Below are 24,977 nucleotides of genomic sequence, written 5' to 3' on the forward strand. Positions count from 1 at the left end.
ATGCACCGCTTCTCCGGCCATGCTGAGGCCGCGTCCCACATACAGCAACTAGAAGGATGTGCATCTATGACATATGACTATCTACTGGGGCTTTGGAGAGAAAAAAAGGAGGAGGATTGGCATTAGATGTTAGCTCAGAGCCGGTCTTCCTCAGCAAAAAGACGAGGATTAGCATGGATGTTAGCTCAGGGCTGATCTTCCTCACAAAAAAAAAAAAAAAAAGGATACAAACTTTCAGTTATAAGATTAATAAGGTCTGAGGATCTAATGTAAAACATAGTGACTATAGTTGATAATACTGTATTGTATAATTGAAATTTGCTAAGAAAGCAAAACTTAAATGTTCTAATAAATAAATAAATGGCGATGGATGTGTTAGCTCGATGGGAGGGGAATCTTTTCACAATGTGTACATATATCAAATCATTACAATGTATATTTTAAATATCTTACAATTTTATATGTCAACTGTACCTCAATAAAGCTGAAATAATTAATTAGTTAATTAATTTTTAAAAAGAGAAATATTTTTGGGCATGTGGTCACTCTAATAGTCTTTAAGATGGAGAAAGGATTTACTATTGAATGAAAGACAAAATAGCAAAACAGTGGGCATTTATGTCCTACTTTGTAAAAAGTATTAATAAAATATTAGTATCTGTATTAATAAAATATCAGGGCTGGTTGGCGAGGGGGTGCTGTTATATGTTTCTAAACATACGGTCTGAATTTTCTATAATAAATCTGCACGGTATGAATTTTCTACAATTAACATGCATTAGTTCTATAAATCCTAAAACAAAGATATTTTTTAAGTGACATTCTCCGTTTACAACATACATTCAATACAGTACAATTCAGCAGCACTTACTGCATCTAATGACAGGCCAGGCCCCAGGCTGGATGGAGAGGCAGCTTCTGTGGGGGAGAAGAGCAGAGGATGTGCAGGCAGGGAGACAACCTGCTGTGTGGCCTTGGGAAAATCACCTAACTTCTCTGAGCCTCACTCTCCTCTTTTTAAAACAAAGACATGACAGTAACTGTGAGGTGCAAATGAAGGAACATATGTGGAGTTCTGGGCATGTGGTCATCACTGGGTACCATCTCACACAACCCCTGAACAGCCCCACAGGGTGGGTGCTGTGACTATCTCCATTTTACAGAGGAGGAAATTGAGGCTCCGAGAGGTGAAGTGGAAAGTCCAGATCACCCTGAGAGTAGGTGGTGGAGTCAAGATGCAAACTCTGTCTGTCTGAGTCCCAGGTCAGAACCCCCCACCCCAGTCCTGCCTGCCCTCCCACCGCTCAGCGTTTCCTCATGTCCAGACAAGAGTGTCACTGTCCAGACCACCTGACGCTCATCTTCACGGCTTATGTATTTGTCAGTTGTCTCTCTCACTAGAAGGTCAGCTCCATGAGGGCAGGAACTTTGTTTCGTTCACTATCATATCCCAGTCACCAGAATTGTGCCTGGCACAGAGCAGGTACCACATGATGTTGAGTGAATTAGTGAAAAAATGAAAGAATTCCCTCGTAAAGATCCAAAGAGAGTGACCTGGGGCGCATGGAGGTAAAGCATCACCCCTTCAAGGTGACGGGGCTGAGCTGGACCCAGGCCAGGTCCCTCATTCCACTCAGCCCTGCCTCTCCCAAACCCAACAGCCTCAGTTGTCAATACCCCTGTCCTCGGCTGCCCGAGACCACGGGAATAAATTAGTCTGGATCAGGGAAGGAGCAGGACAAAAGTGAAGATGGCTCCATTCTGTTCTGGCTAGACTTCTGCCCGCAGTGCTATCTGTGCCTCAGTTTCTCAATCTGGAACATGGGCACCTGCTGCTCTGCTGACACGAGGTGGAGAGGATTCAGGAGGAACACGCAGAGGTGATCTTCTTGCCCCTCTTCCTCCCTCAGGAGGGGCTGGGCTGGCCTGAGAGGCCCGAGGTGCACCAGTCACACATACACTCGGCCCGAGGACATGGGGTGTTGTGAGAAGGTGCCTCTGACACAGAGCCACAGGGTCAGGGCTGGGAGGCCCCTTGTTTTCTGACAGCATCACTGTAGACTGGATGAGAAAGCAGAGGCCCAGAGAAGGGAAGGGACGTGACTTGGGATGCACAGGCATCAATGGCGGGCCCGGGTGGTACAAGAAGCTGGGTGTTGTCTCCCAGCTCAGGGCTCGTCTCTCCCTGAGCACAGGGGACACCAGGGACAGGCCCCATCTGCTCCTCGTGGGTATCAGCCCCCATTACAGTGTCCTGGCCAAGGGGAGCCAGAGTCTACAAGGCTGAGATTGACATCAGGCCAGGCAGGCTCTGACCGCAGCCCTGACCTCCCAAAACAGGCGCTGTCAGTCAGGACCCGGGCTCCTAAAGCATCTGCTTGGACATAGAGGTCTGACCCATGGCGGGAGGCCTGCGAGAGGCTCACGGCCTCTGGGTCCTACCGGCTGCCACTGACGGTCAGGGGCCTGGCAGGCACCAGGTCTGGCTTTCCAGGAGCCAGATGAGGCTGACAGGAAAGGTGGAGCTGGAGGCAACAGGTGTGGGAGCCTGGGCGTGGGTGCTGGTACCACAGCGACTCTGCTATTAGATTCCACGGTGGTTCAGGGGCCGCAGACCCTCAGGGCCCTGGGGCCCAGGCCTCCAAACCAGGTAAGAATCCTGGTAGGTGTCTAATGCCCACATCAGCCTAGGTAATTATCAGTTAAAACTACTCCATCTGAAAGAGTTCTACTAGTGCAGTGAGTACATCAGAATAAAGAAGGCCCTTCTGACAGCTGGCTGGGCCCGCCCACAGACTGGGCTTCCCCTGAACAAAGATCTGCTTGTTAATCTCACAGCGTCAGAGGCCTTAGATCTTAATGAAACATGCAGAGGTGGCGTGGGAAGAAGCTGGGATCTGGAATCCACAGCCTAGATGATGCCACGGACATGCTGTGTGGCCCTGGGCTGAATATTTAACCTCCCTGAGCCCATGAAATGAGGCTGGTAAAACAGCATCACATGTTGCATGGATGAAATGAGGAATTATAAAGCTGTGGAACTTCAAATGCTAATTTTTATTTTAAAAATAGGTAGACAGACCTTTGGTTGGCTTTTAAAATCTGTTTCTGGGTTTCACATGTGTATAAGACATGTGGGGACATTCTTGTCACATCCACACCAAGGCTGGGCAGCAGCTGGGAGGAACTGGGGTCAGCAGCGACCAGGGCCAGGTTCACCCTACAAGAGAGGGGCTGACTCTCTGCTCCTCCCCCTCCGCCAACCAAACGCACAACAACCCTGAGGATGCATCAGTCACTAGGATCCCCATTTTACAAGGAGGGAGCTGAGGCTCAGAGATGGAGAGGGACTTGCCTAAGATCACACAGCAGAGGCAGGAGAGGAACCAAGTCCACCTGAGCAAAGGGCACTGCTCGATTCACAGCAGCAGCTCCCACCAAGGCTGTGCACGCCCTGACCCAGGGGATGCTGAGGGAAGCAGGACATGGGCTGGGCGGTGACTCACTCTAACGGATGGCTCCCCTGGGGGCATTCTCGGGGTGACTGCATCCACAGCTCTTCTTGGTCCTGAGCCTGAGTCAGCTTGTCCCGAGGACAGAGCTCCAGCTTCAGGTCCACATATGGTCTCCTCTGTCCCCACTCCACCCTCTAGACAGGAAGGTGGCATCCAGAACCCACTGGCCCAAGTCCTGTGCCGGGCACTGGGCTCTCAGCAGAGGTCAACAGTGGCCTCCTGCTGCTCCCCCACCTCAGCCCACCACCAGCTCTGGGTTGGGGGGGACAGAGGCCTCCTTGGCTGTCCCCTCTTCCTGCAATATGTAGGAAGCAAAAGGCTGAGGATCCCAAAAAACCTGGTGCTGCTCTATCCCCTGGGTTCCTCCACCTAAACCCCTCTGAAAGCTCTCTCTACTCTGAAAGCCTGCCCTCCTGACAACAGAAACATCGCCTCCTTGAGCACTGAATGTAGGACCAAACAGTCTGGGCCTGTCCTGGCCACGTAGAGGCTGTGCTATCCTGGGCATGTCACTGTCTCTCTGAGTCTCACTGTCCTCACCTGGGAAATGGGGGTGAATATCATGGCTGTTAACAGGGTTGCTGGGAGGATTAAGAGCGATGCTGTAGGTGAAGGGAGGCTGGTGGCCTTGGCAAGGGTCCTCTCCTGCTCTCGGGCCCACAGTTCTCCCCACCTCGGGCTGAGCTGTAGTCCTTGGGTCCCCAGGTCCAGCCCTGGTTTTGCCCCAGCCCAGACCCTGCCCCTCACTGGCCACAGGCAGGAGGCAAAGCAGATAGGGGACAAATATTCACGACTGTATATTAAAGAGAGTTTGGTAATGGAAAAGGCTTCTTTGAGAACTTTAAAGGTAAATGGCTCCACGATTTGGAGTAAAATTTCTGCAGAGGAAAAGCTGGGCTTTGCCTGGGAGAACATCTTTGCCCACTGGGTCATTCCACAGTCCTGGACACTCGTGCCAAGCCAAGCCATGTCCCAGGTGTGGGCCCAGGGTGACAAGACCACAGGGCCTGCCCCACTGAGCTGAGTCTCCTTGTCCACTCACTCCCTGACAGCCACACCCACCTAAGGCTCTGGGGCCCTGGCCCAGGGAAGAGGCTGCTGTGGACTCAGGACATCTGGTCTCTCATCTCAGCTCTGGTCACTTTGATGATGTGACCAGTCTTTTCCACACTGAACTTTGTCCCTTTCTTCAGTGCTGCCCTTATCACAGGGACAGCATCACAGCCTCTGTTTACTCATCTGTCTCCCCAGGACCAGCCTGTCCTGGCACTGCCCAGGTCCACCCGACATGACATGATTCCTACTCCTGGGTGTGTTGGGGGGGCGGGTGAAGGTTCACGCCCCTGGATTCACATTCCTGCGTCTGCCCCTGCCCTTTCCGCAGCCTCCACTCCCCTTAGATCGCCCCGCCCTGACCCCGTGTGTCCGCGTCCACGACACGGTCACTCCCCGTTCAAGGCCGGGGCTCGCACTGCCCAGGTCGTCCACGGGCCCCTGCAGCCCCTGTCCCTCCCCGAGGGGCCCCCGACGGGCGCGGACACAGCCCGCCGTCCCCGCACGCGCGCTCCGCGGAGGTCGCACGGTCACCGCGGGTCCCCGCCGCCACCCCGGGGGCCGGCACTCACCCATGTTGACGAAGCTCATGACCAGGTCGGCGTGGCCCAGGCGCCGCTCGGGGGGCCCGCCGTCCTCGTCGTCGTCGCCGGCCATGGCGTGGTAGAGGTCCAGCATGAAGAGCGGCGCGGACGCGGGCGGCCGGGCGGCGGCGGGCGGCGCGCGGGGCCGGGGCCGCCCGGGCAGCCCGAGCACCGCCAGGATCTCGCGCTGCAGGTCGCGGCGCTCGCGCGGGCCCAGGCGGCGGGGCGGGCAGCCGGGCGGGGGCCGCGGGCCGGGGCCGCCGCCGCTCAGCGCGCACAGCGCCAGGCCCAGGAGCCAGAGCGGGCCGGGGCGCGCGGCCATGGCGGCCGGGCCGGCGGGCGCTCACCAGGCGCGCATCCGCCCCGCGGCCGGGCCGGGGACCCCGACGGCGAGCGCCGGGCCGACCTAGGGCGCCCCCCGCGCCGCACCTGCCGCGGCTCCGGGCCGTGAGGACGCGCCCGCCGCCTCGGGGCAGGGGCTGCTCCGGGGACTGGCACTGTCGGCCAAGCTGTCTGTCGCCGAGGCCCGCTCAGAGGAGGAGCGGCGGGAGGCTGCCGTCGGCGCTCGGCGAGGCGCGGACGCTCGAGCGCCTCCTCAGCCGGACCCGCCGTCTGTGCCGCTGCGGCCCTTCGCTCCCGCGCCCCGCCGTCGGGTCCCGCCCCCTCCAGACCGACCAATGGGGGCCCGGGGCGGGGCCAGGGCCGCGGAAGCCACGCCCCCGGGAAGCGGCTCTGAGATGTGGTTGGTGTCGCAGGTGGTGGCTACTCCGAGATGCGACCCGCTGGTGGGTGATGCGCGGGTCGGGCGAGGGGGTCCGCAGCCCAGTCCTCAGGGTCTTCAGGGTCGTCCTGGGCTCCACTCCCAGCCGCTGGCCGCGCCGTCGGGCAGGCTCCGGGCCTCGGCCTAGGGACCCCAGGGCAGCGGCGCCGTCCGGGGAAATCAGGAACCTGCGCTCCCGCGGGGCGTGTCCGAGCGCCCTCGCCCCGGCGGGGATCCTGAGTCTCGGTCCGGCCAGCGGAGTGACCCGGCAGCCCCGCCTTGGTGCGCGGAGTGTCGCCCCACAACCCGAAATGCCTCAGTCGGGTCTAGAGGTAGAGGGGCCCCGCGAATGCCGACCATGCCCGGAGAGTGGGGCGCATTCCTCTGCCAGCAGCAGCCAGGCCCGGGGTCCCCGCCACCGCAGCTCCTCGCCGGCCTCTCGACGCCTTCCCAGCTGTCCCCTTGCGCCGCTGTTGGGGGCTTCTCCTTTCCGGACGCCGCTCAGTCGCTGCTCCCGGCGCGCCCACCCACCTGGCCCCCGCGTGCTCCCGGGCAGCGCCCAGGTGGGCCGCCCCAGCTGCTCCAGCGGCTGCGCGGTCACCGCAAGCTCTCGCTGTGCGCCCCGCGGACCCGGTGCCGGTTCAGCCCTGCGCGGGAAACGCGCGCCTGCCTCCAGCCAGGCCAAGGAGCTCTGGGGCCTTTCCGGAGGGTCTGGGAACCGCCTTTGCGCATCTAAATGGTCACGGCCCTCAGCGGCTTGCAAGGGAAGGCTCCTCAGGGAGACTCCTCGACCGACTAGTTCCCTTTCGCACAGCCTGCTCTTCCCTAGGCGCTCTCTCACTGCATTTATTCATTTATGCTTAAGGCGCTGCGCTGGAAGTCTGGGAAGTGACACCTAGACCGAGCTGGGAAGACTAGAAGGAATTGGCGTGGGATGACAGGAAAGATCAGTGGGAGGAGAGTGTTCCAGGCAGAGGAAATAGCTGTGTCAAGGCCCTGAGATTTGAGGGAGCATAACAATGGCAGGTAACAAATAGCACTTCCCACGTGCCAGGCATGTTCTGTATCAAGTCTTTCATGCACACACGTTGTTATAGGGTAGATACCATTTAAATCCCCTGTTAACAGATGCGGAGACTGAGGCACAGAGAGGTTAAGGGACTTCCCTCAGGTCACACAACAGTGGAGCTGGGCTGGACACGTGCAGGTGAGCTGTTCAGTGGAGCCTGGAGAGCCTGGGGGAGGGGGGCAAATGGGGAGGGTGAGGATGAGGCTGGAGGGTCTGGCAAGGGATGGACCACAAAGGGCCTTACAGGGAGGGTAGATGACAGCTCTGGACACCAGACGGTTATGGTGCCCCTATGTAGGTTCAAACCTCAAAATAAATGTATGCTGTCCAATAAAATTCACACTTTCCCATGATCACTTCAAAAAAATTTTAAATATCAGGGGCCACCCTGGTGGCGCAGTGGTTAAGTTCACGCGCTCCGCTTTGGCGGCCTGGGGTTCTCCCCTTCGGATCCTGGGCGTGGACTCACCACTCATCAAGCCATGCTGAGGCGGGGTGCCATGTGGAACAGCTACAACTCTACAACTATGATACACAGCTACGTACTGGGGCTTTGGGGAGAAAAAAGAAAAGAGGAAGATTGGCAACAGATGTTAGCACAGGGCCAATCTTCATCAAAAAAAATTTTTTTTTAAATATCAAATAAATTCTTAAATAATCATTTGCTGGTGCTTTAACCACATGCCTAGTCTGTCTTACCCAACAGGTAAATTTCCACACCACTTGTAAGGCACAGTGAGGATGCTGAACTTTATCATGAGGATAATGCAGCTTGGCCTTGGAAGTGCCCAGGGCGAGACCAGATCCTGGATGCAGAAGGGACTATGGATTGGAGGGAGGGGAGACTGGAGTCAGGGCCACAATTGGACACAGTTGCAGTAATGCGAGGGCAGAGGGGGAGACAGTGGCCATGGGTGGAAGGCAAAAGAGAAAGCTGTTATGAGGCTGAATCCACAGGGCTTGGGGACTGCACAAAAAGGCAAGGGCCAGAGTCAAGGAGGTGTCCTTGACTATCAAGCTTGGTCAGGGTCTCTGAATCTCCTGCCCCCTTCACTGGCCTTCTCTGTGCCCCTGGGCATTCCTCTGCACTTCCTCTTTTTGCTGAGGAAGAGTCACCCTGAGCTAACATCTGTTGCCAATCTTTCTCTATTTTGTATGTGAGCCACCACCACAGTGTGGCCACTGACAGACGAGTGGTGTAGGTTCGTGTTGCCAATCTTCCTCTTTTTTGCTGAGGAAGAGTCACCCTGAGCTAACTATCTGTTGCCAATCTTTCTCTATTTTGTATGTGAGCCACCACCACAGTGTGGCCACTGACAGACGAGTGGTGTAGGTTCGTGCCCGGGAACTGAACCCGGGCTGCCCAAGTGGAGCACGCCAAACTTAACCACTAGGCCACCGGGGCTGACCCACATCTGTATATTTTTAATACAAAAAAGCAGGGTCACACTTGCTTTCTTGACTTCATAATATATTGCAATATTTCACCATGCCATTAATTATTTCACATATTTTTTTTTACTGACTTCACGGTATTTTTTCATCATATGGCTATCATAATTTGTTTAACCAAGCCTATGCTATTGAAAAATATGTTTATTTTTTAACATTATGTGCAATGCTATTACGAACAATCTTGTCAAATAATCTGTGCCCATCTGTGGTGATTTCTTTAGCATAAATTTCTAGAGATGGAATATTTGGATCAAAGGGCATACATAGTTTTTAAGGTTTTTGCTTCATATTATCTGTTGCCCAAATAGTATAAGGGTGCCCATTTTCTCTCACCCTTGCCAACGCTCGGTATTATTGTTAAATACGTAAATAAATCTCTGACAATCCGACAGGTACAAACACCTCTCTGCTGTTGTAATTTGCCTGTGGGGGGATTACTAACTACTCTTCTTGAAACACTCCCCCACCCTGAGCTCTAAAGACTCCCACTCTCCTACTTCTCCTTCCTCCCCGACTCCTTCCTGCCCACTTCTTAAACACTGATGGTCTCCTAGGTTCTGTCCATAGTCCTGTTCTCCCTCTTAGACTTTTGACCTGGTGATGAGCTCGTCCACCTGAGACTTCAGTGCCACCATACAGTTGTGCCTGACCCTCAAATTTATCCCCAGAGCAGACTCTCCTCCTGGATGTCAGAACCTTATATCCAATGACTGATTAGACATGACCAAAGCCAGAAACCTGGTTGGCGATGTAAGTCCCTCCCTCCCCATGGCAGTTCAGTCTATTGATTCTACCTCCTAGTGCTTCTTGAGTCCCCCGAGCCTTTCCACGCCTTCCTCCACCCTGGACGATTGGAACAGTATTCCAATGGGTCTCCTTGTTTCTCATCTCATTTCCCATCCTTCCCTCACTCATCTTTCCCCAGACTGAATTTCTAAATAAAAATCTGATATCTCCAAAGGGCTCAAAATCCTTCCATGGCCTTTCATTACTTACAGCAGAATTTCCCAAACAGAGGTTTGTGAGGGGTTTACTACAAAAAGGAACTTGATAAACACTATATGCTGCATTCCCCTCCCCATCCCAGGAGAGCCCTAATGCAATTGGCATTAAGCTCTGGGAAGTCCTGCAGTAAAGAAACCTGCTTAGCTTTACTCAATGTCTTCCAAATGCATTTGACCATGGTTCTTTGGGGTTTTTGAGGACCACATCTTGGGGACCAGGATGTGACTGAGTGCCCAGTACTCAGTGGTCTGGCATCCATCACCTGGTCTCTGCTGCTGACCCCCTTCACAGTCTTGTCTAGCCACTAACAGTGTACACATTGCTCCAGTGACATGGGACTACTTGTGGTCCCCTCACCTGTTCTGCTGTTGACATTTCTGTTCATCTGCACGTGTGGGTTCCTTTACTAAGAATGTCCAGATCCCCTTTGCCTGTCTGGTCAGTATTACCTCTCTGTAAGATGCAGTTGAAGAAACCTCCCCTTTCCTGATGCCCTCTCCACGTTTGTGGGTAGGGAGATCTCTCTCCCTCCCAACTCACTCATTTTATCAAACTGAAGGGCATTTATTTGTTTACATGTTTGCTCCCTCCACACCCTCTCTCCACCAGAAACTTCTCGAGGCAGAGATTGTCATCCCAATTTACCTTCGGATCCCACTGTCAGGCTCATGTTTAGGGTTTCAATAAATCTTTGCTGAATTTACTAGTCTCTGAGAAAGGAGCAGCCTCTGACCTTCGTGAAGCCTCCCGTTAAGAATCATTCATTATTGCGTGGGAGGCAAGGAACAGAAGATGAAGCTGTGTGGGAGTGTGGGGGTCGGTGTCCAGCAAGGCTCACTCTCCAGCTATGTGACTGGTTCTCTTGTGCACCAGACACCTCTGCAAAGCCACGAATTTTCATTACTGAAAGCAGAAGGTTAAATTCATGATCACCAAGACCTACTCTACACAGAATATGAAAAAGCAACAGCAATTTAAAACAGCGGAGAGAAGAGTTTTCCATAAGAAAGATACTACAGGAATGGAGATTATCCTCTGTTATCACCGACGCATTTAACCTTTCCATTCTGTGATCTGAGGACCTGTTTAATCCTATCACAGGATCCCGTCTAGAGGTCCTATGTCATGACCATATCAGTCCCAGAGGACGCCATGGGGCAGGTGCACTATGATGCCTCATTAAATGACTGCTGAGGGGCCTGAAGGGCGCCTTGCTCACTTTCCTGGCTGACTGCATCTAGGATGCTGGGAAAATCCAGCTCATCATGTTCCCAAGGTATGCTTACCTGGCGAGAAGAAACAAATAAACATAATGAGACAGTCCTGTCTTCATGGGGAATCTCCAGCCAATGACTCAGGTCACCTCCTATTAATGGACTAAATACCCCAATTAAAAGTCAGAGACTGTCAGACGAGTTAAGGGAGGGAAAAAAAAAGCAAGAACAAATGACAAGCTGTCTATAAGAGATACACTGTAAATATAAAAACACAGGTTGAAAGTAAATGGATGGAAAAAAGACAAATCATGCAAATAAAAGAATAAGAAGGCTAGAGTGGCTATGTTAATATCAGGTAAATTAGTCTTCAAGATAAAGAATATTAGCAGAGAGAGTGATAACAGTGTCATTCATCAGAATCCATCTGAAGCAGGAGGACTTTATGCAGCTCAACATGACAGGTTGAGGCTACACTAAATATTGATTCAAAAGTGGCTAAAAAGTGCTCACATTTATTTTTGGAGTCAGCAGAAATGGGCATCTTTGAAGGTTTCCACACGAAATTAAATCCATTTTGTGACCCAAATAAGAGATACCAATGGATGAATGGACTTGGGATAGGAGTGGGGGTGGGGGAAACCTCTCAAAGGGAAGTTTACACACTGCCAAATCTGAATCAAACCAATTTTGGTAAATTCTTTGTGACTGATGCAGAATTCTGGCAACAGTTTGTTTAAACACAGAGCAAGGAGCCACCTTTCTGACAAGCAGAGAAACAGGCTCTTTCTTTCAGATTTCCTTCCTGCCCTAGAAGGTCAGCATGAGTAGAAGGCACACACAGGTGGAGGATCCAAGGCTTTGCCCTCCATGCAGCCCAGATCTCGCCCCTCACCTTACGGGCATCCATTAGGTTCATGACGAGGTCGAGGTCCCCGTGCACCGGCTGGTCCTCGGCCAGCTGTGGCTCCACCTTGCACAGCCAGTCAACCAAGGCCTGCAAAGCGTCCATGAACTGGCCTGAAAACAGCAGGGCCTCCTCCAACTTGTGCTGCCTGAGAAAAGCACACAAATCTCACCATTTTTAGGGATCCCTTTTTTATGAATGGCCCAACTGAAGGGGAATATTGCTTGAACTCTATATAGAGAGGGACCTCCATGTTGGAATGGTTAGAAATACAGTTTAAAGTTATCAAGATAACACCAAAAACACAAGCAACAAAAGAAAATATAGATCAATTGGACATTTGTACTTCATCAAAATTTAAAACTTTGTGCATCAAAGGATACTATCAACAGATAAAAAGACAATCCACAGAATGGGAGAAAATATTTGCAAATCATATATTTGATAATATCCAGAATATGTAAAGATCTCCTATTACTCAACAGCAATAAAACAAGCAACCAATTTAGAAATGCGCAAAGGATTTAATAGACATTTCTCCAAAGAAAATGCACAGAGGCCAATAAGCACATGAAAAGATGCTCAACATTACTATCATTAGAGAAATGCAAATCAAAACCGTAATGAGACACAACTCTACGTCTATTAGGATGGCTATTCTCAAAAAAACCAGTGTTGGTGAGAATGTGGAGAAATTAAAACCCTTGTGCATGGCCAGTGAGAATGGAAAATGGTGCAGCCTATGTGGAAAACAGTATGGTGGTTCCTCAAAAAGTTAAACATAAAATTACAATATGATCTAGCATATACATCCAAAAGAATTAAAGCGGGGAGTTGAATAGATATTTGTGCACCAGTGTTCATAGCAGCATTATTGACAATAGCCAAAAGGTGGAAACAATCCAAATGTCCATCAACAGATGAACGCATAAACAAAATGTGGGATATACATACAACGGAAAAAAGGAAGGGAATTCTGACACATACAACAATATGGATAAACCTCAAAGACATTATGCTAAGAAGCCAGACATAAAAGGACAAATATTGTATGATTCCACTTATATGAGATACCAGGAGTAGTAAAGTTCAGAGACAGAAAGGAGAAGGGTGGCTGCCAGGGGCTGAGGGGAGGGAGGAAGGGGGAGTTATTTTTTAATGGGTACAGAGTTTCAGTTGGGATGATGAAAAAGTTCTGGAGATGGATGCTGGTGATAGCTGCACAACAATGTGAATGTACTTAATGTCACTGAACTGTACACCTAAAAATGGTTAAAGTGATAATTTTTGTGTTATATATATTTTACCAAAATAAAAAAATAAGTGACCAAGAGTAATATCTAGACATTCTTACTCAAACCACCCTCTAGAATGGATTAAGCAGAGTGCAGGGGACAGGTAGAGACTATCTCTGACATCTTAAAGTCCAATGACTATGCACACGGACACACCCTAATGACCGGAAGTCTGCACTGATTACTTTATACATTCCTGCTGGAGAGGACGATGGTTGAGGGCAAGATAATCGTTAAGAGCAGAGGCTCTGGGGTCAGACAGACAGGAGTTCCTATCAAAGCTCCACACCAGCCGTGTGACACTTAACCTCTTTCAACCTCTGACTTCTCATGTGTAAGATGGGATCATAATTGTACTCACAATTAGAGAGCTGTGCTAATGGCGTGACAGCTGCCCCTCATTCACTTCAGGGCCCAGGGCCTGGAGTCCCAGGATCCCCAGCTCCACCACTCACTGGCTGTGGGACTCTGAGCCTCACTTCCTTTTACATAGAACAGGCAAAAATGACACCTGCCTTCCTTGGTTGCCGGGAAACTTGCTATTAATAATAAAATAGCAACAACAATATAGCCACCACTTCTTGAGAACTTCCTCTGTGTTAAGTGCTTTGCGCAAATCCTCACAACAGTCCTATGAGGTAGGCGCTCTCCCCATTTTACAAAGAACTTAGTGATGACTTAGTGGTGATGAACTTTGCTCAGGAAATGGCAGATGTATCCTTTCTGTGTGCAGAGCAGTGTGGGTTGCGTGGAGCCAGGGTGTCTGTGGAGTTCACAGCTGAGGTCAGAGCCCTGGCCACCCAGATTCCATGCCCGCCACGTCTCCCCCAGGTGCAGAGGGTCACCTGAGTCTAGGGCAGGGGTCAAAACTGCTCAGAGATTGGAGTCTTGGGCTCTGGTCTCACCTCTGCTCCCGAGCGGCTCTACCACCTGGGTCGGTCACTATCCCTTCCTAGACTCAGTTTATCCTATTGTAAAGTGAAAAACAGGGGTCAGATCCCTTGATCACCAAGATCTCTCACCACAAAGAAAGGCTAAGGAGTTCAGGAAAACATAGAGCCAGTGTTTGCATTCCCAGCTTCTCTCTGCCCCCTGGTGGACACCAGCAGCCTGGCACCCAGGGGAAAACCCTAAATACAGTGACTCCCACGGACTTGTTTTGTGACCTCTGCCAAGGGTTCCACTCCTCTGAGCCCCAGTCTTCATCTGTGAAATGTGTATAATAATATTACCTACCTCTTTGGGCTGTTGTGAGGATGCAAAAAGATAATACATGAGAAGTGCTTGGACAGAAGCAAATACAGCCTAGCCAGTCAACAGAAGCCAAATCCTACAATTGAGACGGCAAGTCCTGTCATCAGTGAAGAATGTACTGACTGCAAACTTATAAGACATGTTTGGTATTGGAAACCAAAGTTGTTCACTTAAGCTGTACATGGATTCATGGTCCCTGTGATAATTAACCCACCTTTGCATAAATAAACTCACCAGCCTTATATATTTTATTAATTTTTTTCAAAGTACCAAGTTTAAAATGTTTTTCCTTCTTTCTTTTGTTCTCTTTCCTTGGCTTCTGATTTTATCTTTATTGTTTCCTTCTTTCCTGTTTTTAGGGGTTTGTTTTATTGCTCTTTTTCACCATCTTAAATTGAATGCTTGCCTTGTTTATTTTTAACACTTTATTGAGGTATAATTTACACATCATAAAATTCACCTCTTTTAAGTGTTACAATTAAATGATTTTTAGTATGGCTACAGAGTTGTGCAACCATCACTACAATATAAGTTTAGAATATTTTCATCATCCCCAATAGAAACAAATGACATGTTCATTTGCAGTTTATCCCCAATCCCATCCCCAGCCCTAGGCAACCACTAATCTACTTTCTTTCTTTACAGATTTGCCTTTTCTGGACATTTCACAAAAATGGAATCATACAATATATGGTGTTGTGTGTCTGGCTTCTTCCACTTAACACAATGTTTTTGAGGTTCATCTATGCTGTAGCACGTAGCAGTACTTCATTCCTTTTTATTGCCGAATAATATTCCATTGTATGGACATACCACATTTTGTTTATCCATTCACCCAGTCGATAGACATTTGTATTCTTTCCATTTTGGGGCTATTTCAAACAGTTGTTATTATGAACATTTGCTTACAAGTGTTTGTGTGGATGTATGTTTTCATTTCTCTTGGGGGCTTGTTTCTCTTAATACATGTATAGTTGCTTAATAAATGTATTTTAAGATATAAATTTGCCTGTAAGTGCTGCTTTAGCTGTGTCCCACAGACTTTGACAAGAAGTTTTGTCATTATTATTCAGAGCTAAGTATTTCTCAAATTTCTTTATGATTTCCTTTTCCACCAAAATTTATTTATCAATATGATAGTCTCCAAACATATAAGCCTATTATAATCTGTAATTTTACTGAATCTTGGTTGGGGAACATAGACTACAAGATATTAATTCTTTAGAATTTGTGGAGGTTTCCTTTATGAGCTTAAAACGTATGCTGTGTTTTTGTAAATGCTCCATTTGTGTTCCTTGGGAACTGCTTGAAATAAATGGTTTCTCTAAAAGATTCTAACCTAAACACAATGTGAAATCTTGTTCTTCTAGACACTCCCCACACGAGCCCTGCCAAGATCCTCTGAAAAGTTTCCACCTGCAAAGAAAGGTGCAGGACCATGGTCTATGACTCTGCCTTCCCTGGCTTCTTGTTCCTTATCTCCTTATCGCCAGTGACCTCCTTCTGGGCTTCACGGCACCCGTGATGTCCGTGACAACCCTCTGCAGCTTTTCAATGCCCCAGATCACTTTAGGCCCACAGACTCATGTCTTTCCAGCTTGCTTACGCCACCAATCTAGCTCCTCCTCTTCTTGGACCTCCTCAAGACCTCCAATCCATGGAACCCTCCAATTTCTCCCTATCCATCTACCCTTTTCTGCCTTCACTTTGCTCTTTAGCCAGCTTAAATTTCATGTTCCATCATTTCAATTACTTCCTTGCGAACATCCTGAATTCCATTGCCCTCCCTTACCCCACAGCACTTACCTATCAAAACTCCAAACTCTAGATAAACCCAACTATCCATCTCCTTTGTGCCTGCATCTAGGCCGGTAAGCATTGCTGAAGAACATTAACTACCGGGCATATAAGTGACACTGTAAATTCAGAGTCACTACCCTCAATGCTGCTAACACGTCTACTGTGTTTTGCTGTTTAGGTACACTGTTCTCAGACTTCTATCTTCCCTTCTACCCCTCTCACTCTCAGCAGATGACGCAATGATCACTTGACAGAGAAAATAGAAGCTATCACACAGCTGCCTTGTCTTCCCTTCCTTCCCTCCTGTCCAAGGACACTCCTTCTGTTCTCAGAATTCATTCCCTCCTGGCTTCTCAGGAACTTTGCACTATTCATTGTAGGGAAGTGATACAGTGTGAAGGGAGAAGGATTAGGAGATAGCTGCAGAGGTGTTTGTTTTAAAATGCAAATCTGGGTATATTTGTTCCCAACAAGTAACCCTTCAATACCTTCCCATTGCTCTGAAGATTTAAAAAAAAAATGCCTGACATGCTCCTCGGCAATATATAGTTCACAGAAAAAGAGATGCAAGCAACTTTTAAATATATTGAAGTATGCCAACTTCCCTCATAAGAAAAGTACACATTTAATATACTGAGCTAGGGCCAGCCCGGTGGCGTAGTGGTTAAGTGTGCACGCTCCACTGTGGTGGCCCAGGGTTCGGATCCCAGGCGCACACTGAAGCACCGTTTGTCAAGCCATGCTGTGGCAGTGTCCCAAATAAAGTGGAGGAAGGTGGGCACAGATGTTAGCCCAGGGCCAGTCTTCCTCAGCAAAAAGAGGAGGATTGGCAGATGTTAGCTCAGGGCTAATCTTCCTCACAAAAAATAAATAAATAAAAAATTAAAAAAAAATACACTGAGCTAAACTTTCTCATCTATCAAAAGAGCAAAAAATCAAAAAGTTTGACAGCACAGACTGATGAAGAGGCTGTGAGAAAACAGGCACTCATAAATTCCTGATGGGAGTGAAAAATGATATAATTGCTACAGAGGGCAATTTGGCAATATCTATCAAAATTTCAAATGCATTTACACTTTGACCCAGCAATCTCTCTTCTGAGAACTTACCATATGCATATATATGCACTAAGAAACGATATATGTACACAGGTGATATTCAAAATATTTAACAAGTGAAAATGATAATTAAAATGTATATGTAAGTCTATATATATGCATATCAATAATTGAAAAATATTCCCTTTATTCTCTAATTTATCTAATGATATCTTAATGACTATTTAACAAGTGATACAAATTGTAGGTGCTAATCTATTCATCAAATTATTCTAATGATTTCCAAATCATATATTGGTCTATAGAAATCATTGGCATGTCGTTTGTATAATGCAGTTGTCACTAGCTAAATGATACCCTTGTCTGAGCCATGATTTGACATTAAACTCTTCCAATGCCTTCTCCATTAAATCAATCATCATTATGACTTGTACTCTAATAAATAGAGAACTTTTTTCCTAAAAGCAGTAATATTGTTCATGGTGCTGAAACTTTTCTTAGTTTCTGCTGAACTAACAGCAATTATATTCCAAGTTCTTCTAACCATTATAACACTGTAGGAGATTTTTTTTTTTTAATAAGATCTTCAAGTTTTTTTTTTTTTTTTTTTTTTCTTTCTTTCTTTTTCCCCAAAGCCCCAGTAGATAGCTGTATGTCATAGTTGTACATCCTTCTAGTTGCTGTATGTGGGATGCGGCCTCAGCATGGCTGGAGAAGCAGTGCGTCAGTGCTCGCCCGGGATCCGAACCCGGGCCGTCAGTAGCGGAGCGTGCGCACTTAACCGCTAAGCCACGGGGCCGGCCCTGTAGGAGATTTTTTAAAAATATTTCAGGCCCTGTAGGAGATTTTTAAAAAATATTTCAGGCCCTGTAGGAGATTTTTTAAAAATATTTCAGGCCCTGTAGGAGATTTTTTAAAAATATTTCAGGCCCTGTAGGAGATTTTTTAAAAATATTTCAGGGCCCGCCCCGTGGCTTAGCGGTTAAGTGCACGCACTCCGCTACTGGCGGCCCGGGTTCGGATCCCCGGCGCACACCGACGCACCGCTTCTCCGGCCATGCTAAGGCCGCGTCCCACATACAGCAACTAGAAGGATGTACAACTACGACATACAGCTATCTACTGGGGCTTTGGGGAAAAAAAAGAGGAGGATTGGCAATAGATGTTAGCTCAGAGCCGGTCTTCCTCAGCCAAAAGACGAGGATTAGCATGGATGTTAGCTCAGGGCTGATCTTCCTCACACACAAAAAAAATATTTGAGTCATTTCTTGGAGTAGGTAACATGAAAAGTTCTTACATTTTATATCAAATCATTAAAATTATACAGAAAAATTATATACACAGTGAATAAAATTAAATATTTCTTTGGAAATTTTACTACTATATTCTCTAGTTTAGTAGATGTGTGAGATTTTTACATATACGATATCTCTATTATTGATCAAGTCATGAAGATCATTAATTTGAATGTCACATTTAATTAGTTGGCTTAATTTTATTGTTCTTTTTTCACCTTCAACCCACAGAATTTTGCAAGCATCATTTGGCCAAGTTTCAGGATTCAATAGTAAGTTGGAAGAATTTAAAGTTCATTATATGTTTTACTTTTTTTTAATCAAATAACCATATTTTTTCATAGAATTTATTAAACAATCCAATAATTTTTCTTTCAGATTTAATACTGAACTGGTATTCTCTGTTTTCTCATGCAGATCCATTTGACTCTTCTCCACTCTGCTCTGGTTCCTGGAAGCCAACCTCTGTAGACTGCAGAAACTGGACTTCCTTACGCTCTAGCTTCTGATGGGGTTTGATCAAGGGAAGGCACGGGCAGAAGACTGGAGGATGGGAAGAGAAAGAGGTCAGGATATTTATTCCCCTCAGATTCCTCCCTGTCTGGCCGTGGCTGCATTCCTCTGTCTAAGGCCACAACTTCATCCAGGTGTCATCACTTATGTAGGGTTCTGGTAAACTCCCTTCCCCTTGTTCCTTCAGGCTTAGGAGTAATAACAGTTTCCTGCTTTTGCTAGTCCCGAGGATAATTGTTTCACCATTCCTTGTTGATTTCCCTGACTTTGAATATCATAGACTCTTTTTTTGCCTATTTTTGAACTTTACATAAATGGGATCATGCAGTATATATTCTTTTGGGTCTGACTTCTTTCACTCAACAATACTTTTGTGAGATTTACCCATGTTGTTCCATAAAACAGTAGTTTGCTCATTTTCATTGCTCCATACTATTCCAATTATTTTTCCATTCTACTGTCAATAGATATTTGAGGGTTTTTTTCCCAAGGTGCCTACATATCTATTAGATATATACCTAAGAATGAGATTTTGGGTCATATAATATGCGTAATTTCAACTTTAGTAAACACCAAATTGGTTTCTAGAGTGGTTGTACCCATTTACAGTTCCACCAGCAATGTATAAGTTTCTATTGTCTGTGGGATCTGTAGTGATGTCTTTATTTTCATTTCTTTTTTTTTTTTTTTTTTTTGTGAAGAGCTCAGCTCTGTGCTAACATCTGCCAATCCTCCTCTTTTTTTGCTGAGGAATACTGGCCCTGGGCTAACATCCTTGCCCATCTTCCTCCACTTTATATGGGACGCCGCCACAGCACGGCTTGCCAAGCAGTGCGTCGGTGTGCGCCCGGGGTCCGAACCGGCGACCCCAGGCTGCCACAGTGGAGCGCTCGCACTTAACTGCTTGCGCCACCGGGCCGGCCCATTTTTTTTTTTTTCTTTTTTTTGGTGAGGAGATCAGCCCTGTGCTAACATCTGCCAATCCTCCTCTTTTTTTTGCTGAGGAAGACTGGCCCTGAGCTAACATCCATGCCCATCTTCTTCTACTTTATATGGGATGCAGCCACAGCATGGCTTGCCAAGCAGTGTGTCGGTGCACGCCTGGGGTCCGAACCGGTGAACCCCAGGCCGCCACAGCAGAGTGCACGTACTTAACCGCTTGCGCCACTGGGCCAGCCCCCTATTTTCATTTCTGACATTCCTTTTTCAGTGTCCTTCCTCTTTTTTTTTTTCTTTATCAGACTGGACAGGGGTTTGTCACTTTTATTAGTTTTTTTCCAAAGAACCAGCTTCTGGTTTTGTTGATCTTCTCTTTTATGTTTGCTTTTATTTCATTATTTTATGCTCTTTATAACTTCCTTTGTCTTTTGGGGGTTTAATTTGCTACTCTTTCACTACCTTCTTCAGATGAATGCTTAGCGTATTGATTTTCAGGCTTCCTTCTTTTCTAATATGTAGATTTAAATATATAAATTTCTCTTAGCATGCCTTTAGATGCATCACCCAAGTATTGACATTTAGCATTTTCGTTTTCATTTAGTTAAAATATTTTCTTTTTTTTTTTTTTTTTTTTTGGTGAGGGAGATCAGCCCTGAGCTAACATCCGTGCTAATCCTCCTCTTTTTGCTGAGAAAGACCAGCTCTGAGCTAACATCTATTGCCAATCCTCCTCCTTTTTTTCTTCCCCAAAGCCCCAGTAGTTTTTATGTCATAGTTGCACAACCTTCTAGTTGCTGTATGTGGGATGCGGCCTCAGCACGGCCAGAGAAGCGGTGAGTCTGTGCGCACCGGGGATCCAAACCCGGGCCACCAGTAGCAGAGCACTCGCACTTAACTACTAAGCCACAGGGCCGGCCCCTAGTTAAAATATTTTCTAATTTCCATTGTGAGTTTTGTTTTTCTTTGACCTGTGGGCTATTTAGAAGTATATTTATTAATATTCAAACAAATGGGATTTTTAGTATAATTTTAAATTAATTTTGGCACTGGCCCGGTGGCGCAAGTGGTTAAGTGCGTGCGCTCTGCTGCAGCGGCCTGGTTTCGCCGAGTTCACCGGTTCGGATCTCAGCTGTGCATCGTCGCACTGCTTGTCAAACCATGCTGTGGCAGCGTCCCATACAAAGTGGAGGAAGATGGGCACGAGTGTTAGCCCAGGGCCAGTCTTCCTCAGCAAAAAGAGGAGGATTGGCAGATGTTAGCTCAGGGCTGATATTCCTCATAAAAAAAAATAATAATTAATTAATTAATTAATTAATTTTACCTTAATTGCCCCACAATGAGAGAAACATATTTTACATTATTTTAATTCTTTGAAATTTATTGAAACTAGCTTTACGATCCACATACAGTCATTTTTTGTAAATATTCCACGTGCACTTGAAAAGAAGGTGTATTATGCAGTTGTTGGCTATGATGGTCTTTAAGTTTCAATTAGGTCAAGTTTATTAGTTTATTATTATATTAACATCTTCTATATTCTTATATTTTGTCTACTTTATTCAATCCATCACATCATTTAACAAGTATGTTAAAACTTCCCACTATAATTTTAAATAATTTATCTATTTCTTGTTCAAGTTTTGTCAATTTTTGCTATAAATATTTCGAGGTTATGTTGTCAGAAAATATAAATTTAGAATTATTTTATCTTTCTGGTGAATTAAACTTTTTATTGTAAAGTATCCCTCTTTACCACTACTAAATTACTTACCGCTACTGTTAATTAGCTATAACAGCTTTCTTTGGTTGGTATTTGCATGACATATCTCTTCTCATCCTTTCTTTGTCATTGTTGTTATTGCTGTTGTTGAGGAAGATTCACCCTGAGCTAGCATCTGTGCCAATCTTCTCTATTTTGTATGTAGGTCGCCACCACAGCCTGGCTGATGAGTGGTGTAGGTCCACGCCCAGGATCCGAACCCACGAACCTGGGCTGCCAAAGTGGAGCATGCCAAACTCAACCACTACACCACAGGGCTGGCCCCCATTTTCTTTTTTATAAATCTTTCAGTCTGAAATAATTTCAAACTTGTAAGAAAGTTGTGAAAACAGTACAAAGATCACCCATATACACTTCACCCCAACTACCCATTTGCCTTATTCTCAATCTCTCTCTCTCTCTCTCCCCGGAAGATCAAGGATGTAGGAAGGACTGTATAACATATTTAAGATTTTGTCTTTGGTTTTCAGCTGTTTTACTCTGATGTGCACAGTGTGCTTTTCTTTTTACAGTGTTTGGAGTTTGTTATGGACTGAATTGTGTCACGTCCCCTCTCCCCCGATTCATATATTGAAGCTCTAACCCCCAATGTATTTGAAGACAGGGCCTTTAAGGATAAGGGCCTAATTAAGGTTAAATGAAATCACAAGGGTGGGACTGTAAACCAATATGATTGATATCCTTATAAGAAGAGAAAGAGACACCAGGGAGGCACACACACAGAAAAAAGGCCATGAGAGGACACAGCAAGAAAGCAGCTGTCTGCAAGCCAAGGGGAGAGGCCTCAGGAGAAACGAAGCCTACCTACAGCTTGTTCTGGGACTTCCAGTCTCCAGAACTGTGAGAAAATAAATTTCTGTTGTTTTAGCAACCCGGTCTGTGGTGCTTTGTTATGGCAGCCCTAGCAAGCTAATACAGAGTTCACAGGGCTTCTTGAATGTGGCTTGATGTTTGTGTCTTGATGATTTTTATCAGTTTTGGAAAATTCTTGGCCAGTCTCTCCAAAATATTGCTTCTGCACCATTCCTGCTCTTCTCTCTGGGAATACGAGCACGTGAGGGTTAAATCTCACAGAGTCTATATCTCTGTTGGGAAAGGCAGTCTGCCATGGGCTCTCAGCATCTCTGTATGTCCTTGCTGAGTGTGCCAAACTTCAAGGGTTATTGTCCCCTGACGCTGAGCAGTTATTGTAATTAGTCATATAGATCAGGGTACCCAGAGTGTGACTGTCATGTAACTCTCTGAGGGAGGGGGACTGGCTTATTTACTGCTTGCTACAAAAGGTGCTGGACTCTTGGCCTCGACTTCCTCAGCTATGGTACAACCCGTTGCGTGTATAGCCTCCAAATGGGCCCACTACATCACCTCAAGGGACTTGGAGGCATATGTTTGTAAATGGGGGCGAGTGGGCCATGGAATGTCTTTCCGTTAGGGATGGGGGTTGCTTTCTGGATTATCTATCATCTTCTGTAATTATTGACAATTACACTACCCCTCAGGTCACATTTCCCTTGTTGGGTCCCCAGGTAAAGACGGTAGTCCTACCTGGAGCATAGACTGACTCCTGGTTCCGTATAGCAGGATGAGTCATGTACTTTGCCAACAGAGACCATGCTCCAGAGACAATGATCAGAAACCTATCCTTTACTTTAGCTACCACAGCCAAAGAGACAGCACAAGTCCCAGATCAACAGGTCAGTGTAAACTCTCTTCCATGGTTGTAATGGATAGGAGTCTGGCTTTATATTACAGCCTGGATAAACAGAAAGGAGCACGTATGGTTGTCAACACCTCCTGTTATATTTGGAATAATACCATAGTTCAAGTATAACAGTGCATCTACACCTAAGAAAGGAAGCTAAAAGGTTATCTGAAACAATACCTACTAGCGCCTCTGGGACTTACTCACTTGGCTGAGTCAGGGATCCTAGGCTGCACGAATGAGGTCAATATTGCAGCTTGGCCTCAACGGCTGATTGGGATTCTGTTCATAATAGCCCTAACCAAGTGATGTATGAGACAAATTGAACAGATACGTTCCCAGCTCCGGTTAGTGTGTCTAATCTGAGTCTCTCATAGGATGGCATATTCATGTTAATATCTGAATTCATTTAAAAACGTGTAGGGTTGAGGGGTGGATTCTTGGGAAAGGCAGGCCACCACGGGCCCTGAGAACCCCTGTGTATCCTTGCTGAGCTAAACCAAACTACCTGACACTGAGCAGTCTCTGTAGCTTATCACAAAGGTGACTAGGCAGGTCAAGGAGACCACAGGCGACTGCGTGCGCCTGTTCACTCTCCAGAGGAGGGGACTGGTTTGCTGCTGCTACAAAAGGTGCTGGGCCCTTGTTTCTGGGTTCCCCAGCTGTAGCTGTGGCACAACCCATTTCATGCATAGCCTCCGTGTCACTCCCTTGGGACTTGGAGGCAAAGGAGTGGGCACCACTGTGCTGATGCTCCCGCCATTGGCTGTGCTGTGAGTAATGACCTGCCTTGCTCTGAGCCATCAAGGCTTGTTGTCTACTTTCAGCATCTGTGGAGTTATTACCTGCCATCCTATATGAGGTTAGAGTTCTTCCTGACAGTCTTTACTCTCTGTTTTGTATTTTCCATCTCTTTGTCTCTCTGCTTCATTCTGGGTATTTTTTCTTACCAATCTTCTAGTTCGCTAACTCTCCTCCACTGAGTTTTTACTTTTAGTTATTGTATCTTTCAACTCTATACTGTCTGTATTCATTTCTCAGAGTTGCAGGACAGAGTACCACAAACTGGGTGGCTTAAAACAATAGAAATTTATTCATTCACAGTTCTGGAGGCTAAAAGTCAAGATCAAGGTGTCAGCAGTGTTGGTTCCTTCTGGAGGCTCTGAGGGAGAATCTTTTCCATGCCTCTCTCCTAGCTTCTGGCTGTTGCCAGCAATCTTTGGTGTTCCTTAGCTTATAGATGCATCACTCCAATCTCTGCCTCCATCATCACACGGCATTCTCTCCCTGGGTGTTTTCACGTCATCTTTTTATAAGGACACCAGTCATATTGGATGAGGGGCCCACTCTACGCCAATATGACCTCATCTAATCTTACCTAATTACATCTATAATGACTCTATTTCCAAATAAGTTCACATTCTGAGGTATTGGGGGTTAGGACCTCAATACCTCATAACATTTGGAGGACACAATTCATAACACTTTCCTTTTGGTTCTTTTTATAGTTTCCATTTCTCTGCTGAAATTCAAGCTTGCCTTTTCTATCTCGTAATATAGGAAGTTATGTAAAGGTCTATGTATGCAACTCCAATATCTGAAGCATCTGAGGTCTGTTTTTCTTGTCTATTGGTTTTGTTTTCTACTGGTTTTGTTCATGTTAACTCTTCATGTGCTTAGTGTGTGTGTGTGTGTGTGTGTGTGTGCGTGCACACATACGTGTGCCGGGCATTGTATTGGTAAAATTCCTCGTAGAAACAACTTCAGGCCAAGGGTACT

General features: G+C 46.8%; 2 protein-coding genes across 2 annotated transcripts in view; one reads left to right on the forward strand and one right to left on the reverse strand.

The window, feature by feature from the left end:
• LOC131413187 (bone morphogenetic protein 8B) overlaps positions 1 to 5,474 on the reverse strand; it is a 31,422-nt gene extending 25,948 nt beyond the window's left edge. Inside the window, exon 1 of the mRNA XM_058553777.1 lies at positions 5,141 to 5,474. Within this exon, the coding sequence (XP_058409760.1) occupies positions 5,141 to 5,474 (334 nt within the window). The remainder of the gene's footprint in view (positions 1 to 5,140) is intronic.
• Positions 1 to 24,977, forward strand: part of LOC131413192 (polyadenylate-binding protein 4-like) — a 264,794-nt gene that overhangs the window by 57,017 nt on the left and 182,800 nt on the right. The gene's annotated exons all lie outside the window — the stretch shown is intronic.

Source organism: Diceros bicornis, chromosome 13 (assembly GCF_020826845.1).
Source record: "Diceros bicornis minor isolate mBicDic1 chromosome 13, mDicBic1.mat.cur, whole genome shotgun sequence".
Lineage (NCBI taxonomy): Eukaryota > Metazoa > Chordata > Mammalia > Perissodactyla > Rhinocerotidae > Diceros > Diceros bicornis.